This window comes from Lytechinus pictus, chromosome 3 (assembly GCF_037042905.1).
Source record: "Lytechinus pictus isolate F3 Inbred chromosome 3, Lp3.0, whole genome shotgun sequence".
Lineage (NCBI taxonomy): Eukaryota > Metazoa > Echinodermata > Echinoidea > Temnopleuroida > Toxopneustidae > Lytechinus > Lytechinus pictus.
The window spans coordinates 20,351,047-20,362,354 of NC_087247.1; the positions used below are offsets into that span (position 1 = coordinate 20,351,047).

General features: G+C 34.0%; 1 protein-coding gene across 3 annotated transcripts in view; it reads left to right on the forward strand.

Annotated features, from left to right (window-relative positions):
• LOC129257665 (ATP-dependent zinc metalloprotease YME1L1-like) overlaps nucleotides 1-10,451 on the forward strand; it is a 34,806-nt gene extending 24,355 nt beyond the window's left edge. For all 3 annotated transcript variants that reach the window (XM_064096598.1, XM_064096600.1, XM_064096599.1), the window contains exons 13-18: nucleotides 260-304; nucleotides 1,110-1,220; nucleotides 2,783-2,934; nucleotides 5,427-5,627; nucleotides 6,436-6,546; nucleotides 8,287-10,451. In XM_064096598.1, coding sequence (XP_063952668.1) covers nucleotides 260-304; nucleotides 1,110-1,220; nucleotides 2,783-2,934; nucleotides 5,427-5,627; nucleotides 6,436-6,546; nucleotides 8,287-8,430 — 764 coding nt within the window. In that variant the 3' untranslated portion in view covers nucleotides 8,431-10,451. The remainder of the gene's footprint in view (nucleotides 1-259; nucleotides 305-1,109; nucleotides 1,221-2,782; nucleotides 2,935-5,426; nucleotides 5,628-6,435; nucleotides 6,547-8,286) is intronic.
• The last annotated feature ends 857 nt before the right edge of the window (nucleotides 10,452-11,308 follow it).

Here is an 11,308-nt window from a genome sequence, read left to right on the forward strand (position 1 = left end):
CAAACCATAACGATTGATCGTACACTTGATTTTTACGATTGATTGTACATTGTAGTTAATGCAATCAATCAAGAAAATTTGTTGTACGATCATTGCTAAACTTTGTGTTACAGGCTCCAGATGTCATTTACTGATTTAAAGCATAGCAGTGGTGCTTATCAGCTAATGAACAACTTGTCTATTATGACATCCTACATAAAAAAATTCCCAATGATTGTAAAACATTACCACTCCATGTTTTTATATTATTTTGTTACAGAAGTTGATGTTGAAACTCTTGCCAGGGGAACAGTAGGTTTCACAGGTAACTGTCCATAGCTGTTCTATATTTTCAAGTCTTTCATGTAAAATAATTTTTTTTTTCAATAGTCCAGATAAGAGTAGCAGTATGAAGTTCCAACATTATTGATATGGGAACAGCATTTCCAAGTATGCTTTTCAGCAAATAAAGACCCCTCCAAAGGAAAAAGTGAAATACACCACTTGTAAGCCTATAAGCTTTATAATAGAAAATATAAGTTTTATTTGTTATGGCTATTGCTTTCCAAACTCTGAAATTACTTGGATTTAAAAATAGGCTTTATTGTGTTTCTCATTGACTTGAATTATCTAACATGCTGCGTAAGGAGGGTTATGTACATAATGCGTTTCTACATTAAAAAATGCTTATTTCTTTGTTTTTCGGATAGAACAATTGATATTTACATGGAAACCAATTTTTGTACTTAATAGATTGTTGAAACCTACATTCTGGAAATATTTCTCCATGTTTTATTTGTAAGACTGCTTAATATTTTGCGCACCTTTTCCATCTGTATTTGCATTCAGTTTGCGTTTGACAGGTTTGACTCACATAGCAGTCCTAGCCAAATAAGCTTTTTATAAGTGACATTTGTTCAAATATGATTTTATTTTACAAAGGAAACAGTTTGATATTACAAAAATTGTTAAAGAATATATTGAGCTGGCTGAATTCATCTCAAATAACTATTCAATACCTGTTTGAGATGTGTTTCTAAGATTTGCAGGGAAGGTCTCCTTGCTTTATGTGTATGTGTATTGTTTTCTTTTAGAAAGTGAAAATATGAAATTGTGATATGTTATTGTAGGGGCTGATCTTCAGAATCTAGTAAATCAAGCTGCCTTGGAAGCTGCTAGGAGAGGGAAAGAATCAGTTGACATGAAAGATCTTGAGTTCTCCAAAGATAAAATCATCATGGGTATGTCTCTTTATATGATTTGTGAAGACTGAATCAATAATGATAATGATAATAACAATAATAGTAATAATTATGATAAAGATAATGATAAAAATAATGATAATAATAACAAGGAGTTCAGAGATCACATCCTGGGCAACCTTGATCTATTTTTTTTTCTCACAAGATTGCCATTTTAGGGATGCACTCACTTTTTTCAAAGTATCAACAATAACCTCATGTAAGTAATTAGGTGATTTACATCAGTCAAGGAAAACTTAGGTTTCCCTTATTGGAGCACCTTAAGGGTTATAAGCCGGGCAGGCTTGTCTTTTTTATAAGTCTTTAAATTGAAGGAGAACAGGACAATAAGGTCAAGCATGTGTCTCTGAAAGGACCAGTTTAATCAGTATTTGTTTTTCATTCCTATTTCATATAAATCATCGCATATTGGACCATGTCCATATCATTATCAATCCTAAGAGTATTTTCAAACTTAATATTCCTCTTTAATAAGTGATTATAATTTATGGATGTTTCTCTCTTGAGGGTCCTTTAAACAAGACATTCCTTTCCTCTTTTAGTAATTAAAAAAACTTCAATTTTTTTTAATATGATTCTTTCAATCTGGTGAAGGTTTACATGATTAATTGTTGCTATGTCTAGCAAGCCTCTGTCATGCTCTAGTGCATTCAAGAACATCTTTTAATTTGAAGAGTTTGCAAATCATTTGAATATATTAGTAAATGGGTCTATTTGGAACAAAAAAAAACAACCTCCTTTTAATGAACTTTCTCCAAGGCATCGAGAAGATACACCTAAAGATTAAGAATCTATAAATATCAGCATAATTATCCCTGTGATAAACAACTTTGAGTGTTTTCATTCTGAATAAGCATGTCACAAGGCAAATGAAAAAAATAATTTGATAAAGTGGTGAGGTAAAATGTCCACCTTGATATATTCCCGTACCTGTGAAGGCCACTATAAATATTACACTAATACATGATAAATAAGAATCTCATCTTGGGTAAAAGAAAATAAGGCCACTAAATTAAGGGAACGTCCAGGGTGTTACCTAGGTTACAAATACAAAGATTTTCACACAATCATTGTGCCTCATGAAATTTACAAAAAATAATTCTTCAACTACAAGTATCCCATTTGTATTGGACGTTACGATCAATATTCTCAAAAGATGTTTAATCGTATCATGGTGCAAAGCTATTGACCAAGCAGATTTCTTGTATTATCGAGCTTCAATCAGAATGATGAGGCGCCCTTTGCTAATTGGACTTTTCTTAGTGTACCCCATGAAAAATAGGTAGTTATGTACGAAAATGTGCATAGTCTAAAGTTTGGTACCATGGTACAATTGAAACCTCTTTCGAGGATACGGGCCATTATGTCTAGAATTTGTCATTTTTGAACGAGGCTGTATGCAATGCAAAGATATGTCTGGAAAGTATTATTTATGACGTATTCAGTTTTTTTTTTAATATATATTACTGTATATAGGAATGTCTTGCAGACAATGTGCATCATAGTAACATTGCTCTTTCTGAATTTTATATATATAATAGGTCCTGAAAGAAAGAGTGCCCGGATTGATCCTCGAAACCGTAAGATCACTGCATACCATGAAGGAGGCCATGCCTTAGTAGCTCTCTTAACCAAAGATGCCAAACCTATTAACAAAGCAACTATCATGCCCAGGGGACCAACACTTGGCCATGTAAGGAATCATAAAGGACTTATTTTTGACAGCATACCAACATAGAGCTCCACATTATTTTTTCTTAAAGACACGTGCAAACCCTCGGAGGCCCCCTCCCTCAATGATTCGCACAATATTTTCACCGTGCGACACTTTTTATGAGCATGCTTGACTAAAAATTACTCAAAATTATGATTTTGTGTACAAAGTCATTGCAAATTGTGTTTTCAACCAAAAATCATAAAGGTATAATTATTTTTAGTTTTAGTGGTCTAAATGGATTTGTTTTATGCTGTTTGTGATCTCAAAAGAGTCCCAGACAAAGTTCATCAAAAAAACAGAAAAACAAAAGGTCCAAAAAACATAGAATTACATAAGAAATAAAAGAAACAATATAATACATAATGAATTGATCTGATATCGCAATTTTTTTCACGTAAATTTGTTAGGAACACCACAAAGAGTTAATATACCAAAAATTTGAACATTTGGAGCTTTATTTGGGGAGTTTTTGCATACTAATTATGCATACATTTTCATAATTACTTTATAGTGATATGCGTGAAATAAATTACGATATAATTTTGTAATAATAATTATAATAATATAGGCAGGCCTCTACAAATTTTTTTTTCATCACTTGCCCTGTTGGGCAAGTGATAGAAAAATCTGCTTGCCCAATTTGTTTTATTATTTTTTTATGACGGTGCTATTATTTTTGAAGGTCATATAAAATAAAAACAATTGAGAATCATTTACAGTAAAGTAGTAAATTTTCAGCAAAGTAGGTCTTAGTCATTACGTTTATTTTGAAGAAAAAAACTTTCGCTATACTAGTAGATCTAAATGGGCGTTTAAGGTAAAAAAAAAACCTTCACCAAAAGTTGCTAAAATTTCATACTTTGCATCTTTAATCCATGAATGGTCATCTGTTTGCCACATTTCCTTGGAATTGTTTTGATTTAGTTGGAAACTATTAAGAAAATGAAGAATATTCAGCTCTTTCTTGACTCTGGAAAAGATCGTTTTATGATGTAAAAAAAAAAGCCTTCACCATAAGTGGAGTGGCTAAAATTTCACATTTCGCAACTTTAAATCCATGAAATGGCCATTTATTTTCCATATTTCCTTGAAATTGTTTTGATTTAGTTGGAAACTATCAAGAAAATTAAGAATATTCACCTCTCTTCTTTCATCATCGTTTTATGATGTTACACTCGGTCAATATTTTTTTATTGTGGTCCCACATGTAGACTTTCATGGTGTTGCAACATTAACTGAAAACGATCTTTGATCGTTTGATAGTTTATGATCGTTTTACACTTGGTCAACACCATGAAAGTCTACATGTGGGACAACAATAATAAAAAACGTTTACCGAGTGTAACATCATCAAAATCAGAGTCAAGAAAGAGCTGAATATTCTTCATTTTTCAGTTGTTTCCAACTAAATCAAAACAATCTCAAGGTAATATGGAAAATAGATGGCCATTTCATGTATTTAAGATTAAAGATTAAAAACGTGAAATTTTAGCCACTTTTGCCTTTTTTTTGGTTTTTTTTAATGGGGGTTGCATCTGCAAATTGCGCAAGATAGTAGCGCATGCGCACATAGAACTTAAGATGAGATGGCACGGTTCTTCGAACGAGGTACATGTACCTGGCGATAAATTATCTGTATTTGGCGCTGATTTTACATCAGTTTCCACTGTTTTTTGACTGGTTTGACAATATATGAGAGATAGTTGTGATTATCACTGACATTTTATTATTTTATTTTCAAAACAACCACTTGCCTGATCGGGCAATTGACTTTGAGAAATGCTTGCCCGTCATTTTCACTTGCCCTGGGCAAGCTGGTTTGTCGCGCCCTGATATAGGTATATTTACGCAGGGGAAGCCACTTCAGTTCTGAAAACTGTTCTCTCAGCGGGCCCTGCTATTATTATTACCACGTCTTTAGCTGGGCTGCCTAGGCGCTCAAGCATTCAAGGAATTTCTTCCTACTGGGTCGGAAGATTATGTAGATTATGTGCAGGCATATATTGCATTTTTTTTTCATGTTAATTTGTTAAGAACATTATAAAGAGTTTATATACAAAAAATTAGAATATTTGGGGCTTTATTTGGGGAGTTAGAGGAAAAAGTATGATTTTGTATACTAATTATGATTAAATTAGCATAATCACTTTATAGTGATCTGCGTAAAATAAATTACAATACAATTTTGTAGATTATGTCCCAGACAACCTACTTGCCAATTATCGACGTCAGAGATAGCCCCCCCTCCCCCCCCCCCCCGGTCATATGATCTCCCGAAATACCCCGTCCTAGATAGGGTGAATCTTCAACCCTAAACATGTTTTGAAAGAAATCTTATTTTCGATGCTAAATCAGATTGTAAATTACATCTTTCAATATTTCAGCACAGTTATTTGCCATTCTTTTATGTCAAACATGAAAGTAAGATCATCAAGCTCTAGGTTACTGTTAATCTGTTTTTCCTGCAGGTATCCCTTTTACCTGATAATGACCAGTGGAGTGAAACTAAATCCCAGCTACTTGCCCAGATGGATGTGTGCATGGGAGGTCGAGTGGCCGAGGAGCTTATCTTTGGGCCTGATCACATCACAACAGGAGCATCCAGTGACTTTGAACAAGCTACCAGGATTGCTAACCTCATGGTCACCAAGTTTGGCATGAGTGAGAAGGTGAGTGATGGATTTGTGAAGGAGTGGCATATAGAGAGAAGGTGGATGGGAAGGAGGAGAAAGAAGAGAATGGGAAACAAGAAGAACAAGAATGGCAAAAACAAAGAGATGAAGGAATGAGATTATGAAACAGAAGAAGAATGAGAAATAGTTGGTGAAAGGGTAAGAGAAGAACAGCAAGAATTAGACCATTAAGTTCTAAAAAAATATTTATTTGTATGCTACATTTCCCGTTGGTTGAAATTAACAGGTCTGGCAAAAAATAAATGATAGAAATACTCTCTTTTATGATTTACCAAGTTCATTAAATTGCATTGTGTCTGTACTGTGTAGGAAGCGCCGTGGTGTAGCGGTTCTGACTCTCACCTTATAATCAGAAGGTCATGTGTTCAAATCCCACCATGGCCTAGCGCCCTTCGGCAAGGCGTCAATCCACACTTTGCCACTCTCACCCAGGTGCTAATTGGGTACCGGTAGGAAACAACCGTTATTGTGGTTGGTTTAGCAAGTGTGCGCCTAACAGGCTGCTTGAAATGCTATGAATCCAGTGACCGGGTAATAATAATTGTAAAGCTCTTTGAACAGTCGTAGATTGATAAAGCGCTATATAAATGCCAATTATTAGGAATTGAGGAATTTCAATTCATCTATACAAAGTATACAAATAGAAATGAAATATTTTGTATCTTTCAGCATTTCATGCAAGACATACAGTATAGTAAGTATATTGATTGTAAAATCTATTATGTATGCTAACTAACACATCTGTAGCATGAAATAATATGCAGGTGTTCTATATTTTATACAGGTAGGAGTAATGACATTTCAGGATAAAGACCCCCTGGTTTATGGAGACAGCAATAAGCTCAGCCCAGAAACTCAACTTCTCATTGAGAATGAAATCAGAACATTGCTAAAGGTAAGATAAAGAGAGGGATAGATATTTTTATTATGCATTATACATAAAATGGATTTGGGGAATGGAAATGAGATATTATATAGTAAATTGGGTCGTGGATGGCATAAACAAGCCTTCATTTTGCAGTGTGGGGTTCAGATTAGGTTCATGTTGTATGCACTACTGTACATGAACAACTTTACATTGCTCAGATATATAGGGATTGCTAAGTATTATACATTGAAGCTTATTCAGAGATTTTGGTTTGGAAAGTTTTAAAGTACACTTTATTTCATTCTTCATTTGCATTATAGGTTTTTTTCTCAAAGAATAGTGATTAAATTCCTTATTGTATGCATTATATCAATATGTCATTAATGGAGAATGAAACCCTTGAAACCAGCTGAATCCATATCAAAGAGAAAAATCAAGGAAACATATTGTTGAAAGTTTGAGGAAGATTGAATGAATAATAAGACAGTTATGAGCATTTGAATATTGAGATCACTAATGCCATGTAGATCCTCCTATTGGCAATGCGACCAAGATCTGTGATGTCACACACGTACAACTCCCTCATTACTTTAGTACTTATTTCACTTATATTCTCACTTTTCTAGAGTCTATCACAAGGTGAGGTATTCTCTTTATGAGAGGACAAGTGCAGAGGTTTTACAACATAATATCATTGATGAATCGTTTGTCATATGATTAGAATGAGCAAAAAGAGATGTTTTGGGGTATATTTTCAGTGTCCAAAAGGGGAGAGTTGTTCATCTGTGACATCATAGATCTTGGTCGCATTGCCAATAGGAGGATCTCCATAGCATTAGTGATCTCAACATTCAAATGCTCATAACTCTTCTATTGCTAGTCCTATTTTACTCAAACTTTTGTTGATCTTATTCTTTGATTTTTCTGCTTTCACAAAAGCTAACTTGCTCCAAGATTTTCATTCTCCTTTAAATTACTCAGCTTTATAGGGGTAACTATGTATCGTTTATTGAAACTTATTTACAAATTTGGTTTGGAAAGTTGAAAAACAGTTTTTGTTTTATCGCAAGCATGATTAACCTATATAATCACATTAAAAACAATCACTGAATTTCAACAAATTACATTGTACATTTACTTGTGGGCTTTTCACTACCTTTCACCATCACTCCAGTTCAATAGGGAAGAGCTCGTAAAAGGGGGATTTGAATCTTCAAAGATTGGGCTATTTTGACACATAAATCTAATAATTGAATAGTTTATCGTTCCAGAAGTATTGAAATTTATTTGTCATAACATTTAATTCACAATGCTAATTTATGCATGAAATTAAATATTTGGCCCTAAATCTTTTGGCCCCAAAACTACTAATATTAGCTAATGACACTTTTTTTTTACAATTCTTATTTGATGTTCATATTACAAAGGGCAGTGTAAAACAGAATTATTGTATTTCAATGTTTTTGAAAATTTGATAGTTGTTTTTAAAATAAGTGTAAAAATGATGATTATGAATTTTGGCTTGAAACAGAACAAGCATTATGTTTGTACAAGATAAAATATTTTGAAGAAAATTGGGGTCTGACATTACACTTACAAAATGTTTTGTAACATCAGAAATACATACCAGAGCGTTGCCAATATGGTCTCAAAGGTTGCACAAGACTTGAAAGATAAAAGGTCATGAAATGTTGTGGCACGGAGGGGGCCAGATTCAAGCTTCTTAGGGTTCATTTCTGACAAATTTTCTTTTCTATTTGAATGCAGGATTCCTATGAAAGAGCCAAGGCAATCTTAAAATCTCATAGCAAGGAACATAATCTCTTGGCTGAGGCTCTCCTACAGTATGAGACACTGAATGCTGCTGAGATTACCAAGGTAGTTAAAGGTCAAAGATTGGAGAACAGATGAGATTACCTGAATCATGAACATGAAAGTAATCACCGTCGAAATCAGGGAAAAGACAAGTTGGAAATATCTATTTTAGAAAGGAATGTAAACATGTGTAGCACATTAATGAGCCGGTAAATTTTTCTTTTAATTAAAAATATACTGCTTATGTCTATTTAAAACCTGAATCCGTGGTTTGGTGACTATACTCTCAAATCCATGTACTGTATGTGGACTGTGCCATGAGTAATGTTTGCCAACCATTTATACATGTATGAAGGATCCACATGAAATGATTCGCCTCTGTCTTGTTTATATCAAAACATTTAAATTTATTAAATCATGGCTAGAAGTATATTAATTTAATCTAGTAAAGATAAAGAAATATGGAGATCAGATGTGCAAAAGGGTTGATTAAGATGTGCAAAAGGGTTGATTATTTTATTGCATTATCCACACTAATATCCAAAAATATATCACCAATACAATTCTCATAATTTTCAGGACAGATTTGAGAAAATTCTCTGTGATTTTTTAAATCCTGGAATCCTCCATAATTTTAATATTGAGATAATGTCCTGTTTAGATGACCAAATTCGGTGATATGAAGTGAGCAGTATTACCGATGTGACAAACTTTCTGTCGATTTATCTGCCTGCACATCATCATATAGGTCTATATCACAGTCTGCCTGTTTGTGCTTGTTACACGGTTCCATGAAATTTGCTCCTGTGACAATTGCTCCGATGGAAAATATGTTTGTTAAGCCAAACATAAAACCTAATGTCCACCACTGAATAAACCCTGATCCTGATTTTTACATTATTCTGATTCAAGAAATCTTATTACGATCCTAACTCTAACCCTATGGCCTCTGAGATATTAAGACCAGAACAAATGTCGCAGGAGCATATGTCGTAGGAGCATATGTCGTGTCACCGATGACACAACATTATACTTCCTGATAGTTGCTCCTGTCTGAATATGTTGGAAAAAAGCATACTGTCAAGGTGATGGATCCAATAGGCTCTTAGTTCAGAATTATGTCAGGATAAGGGCTATCTTTGAGATGAGGATTAATATCAAGCTCTCTGTGCAGGTTTTCAATAGTAGCCATTGTTCATTTTATTTATTTCACTTTCAACAAATGCAAATGAAATACATGCAGTTGATTAAATCAAGTCAATATGATGAATAAGATTGTGCAATTGTTTCAATCGAGATTTAAATATCTAGTATATATACAAGTAATACAAGTACACAATCAATAACAAGAAACACGAGATCAATTAAAGATCAGTTATATTTCTTTAAGAGGCGCACTAATTAGAGAGCTTGTACTTTGTTGGCTCCTGAATGGTACATGAACTATTTGTGTTAATTTTATTATTATTGTTGATTATAAAAATGAATGAATAATCTAAGAATCACAGGTATTTCTTTTAAATATTTTTCACAGTATTGAGTTAAGAGAACAGCTGTGTTTTAACTACTATGTAAATTTTCTAGACAGCATATGACATGAAATGCATCCGTTTGGCTTCTTCATTTTTCTTTTGGCCTCTACCAAATCGCTTGATCCCTATAGTATAACCAGAAAAAAGTATTTTTAATGCAGGTTATCGAAATGTGAGATCAAGGCCAAATATTTGAATATACATGTAAGGGATATGACAGGGTTAATCTATAATATATACTTAACACAGGTTTGATTCAAACTCTTGTAAGTTGTGGTTTAACTGGGCTGCCAATTGTGGCACAATCTACATCAGGGGCCAGTTTCATAAAGAGTTACAACTGTTGTAACTTTGCCATTTTGGCAACTACCATGGTAACCTTGATTTTGATTGGCTGCTGAGCCCTCTTGCTATGGTTGCTGCCATAATGGCAAATTTACAGGGGTTGTAACTCTTTATGAAACGGGCACCAGTAGTGGTTCAATTTGTCAGCAGATCTGGTGCTCAATTCATTCATAACTGTCTGGGAATATTAACTTACATGGAATATAGCTTCTTTCACCATTGAATTTTGAAATATTTGAATTCACATAATTTTAGCACCTAAAATAACTTGTCCAAGTTTACCCTAATACTCCGGGGGGGGGGGGGGGGCATTACGACCCCCCCCTGTTGAATTTATGTTGGTACTTTCTAACGCCTCAATATTTAAAAACAAAATTTCATGATTTTTTTTTCTAATCCTTCCGGCACATTTTGATACCAAATTTATGGCGATCGGACCTACCTTGCGGTTGTCTGATTACGTTTACCGAACACACGTCACTGAAATTTCGCTTTTTCTCTATATGACTGTGTATAACCCTATGGACGAAATCAGCCTTTCCAATTTATGTAAATACTTTTCTAGTAAGTATCATCTTTGTTTCAAATAGTGTAAATAATTACCACACACACAAACACACACACCCACATATACGCATCTGAAAATGCTTGACGATAAACAAAGAAATGCATAAGAAAATTGAAAAACAATAAAATACATTAGAAATAATTACCACAACCTATCTTCTTTCGGGAATTGATGAGGGAGTTATGAAAGACATTTGGACCAAAAATTGCTATTCCTGAGGCTTCATTTAATGAGAAATACCAAAATCTATGATTTCTTGCATAGATTAGCATAATTTTTTTTTTTCACCCTATCTAGGCCTCGGAGGCCCCCCTCAACTATTTGCGCGATATTTTTGCCGCACGAAATTTTTTGACCGCGCCGCTCGCTGACTTTTTACTTTCCAAGTCTTGCGCAACTTTTGAGACCAGTTTCGCATCACCCGGGAACGCGGTTCCGAAATTACGCAACATTATGTAAGTGCATGTCAGACCAAAAATTGCTCAAAAACGTGATTTCGTGTACAAATTCAATGCAAATTGTGTTTTCA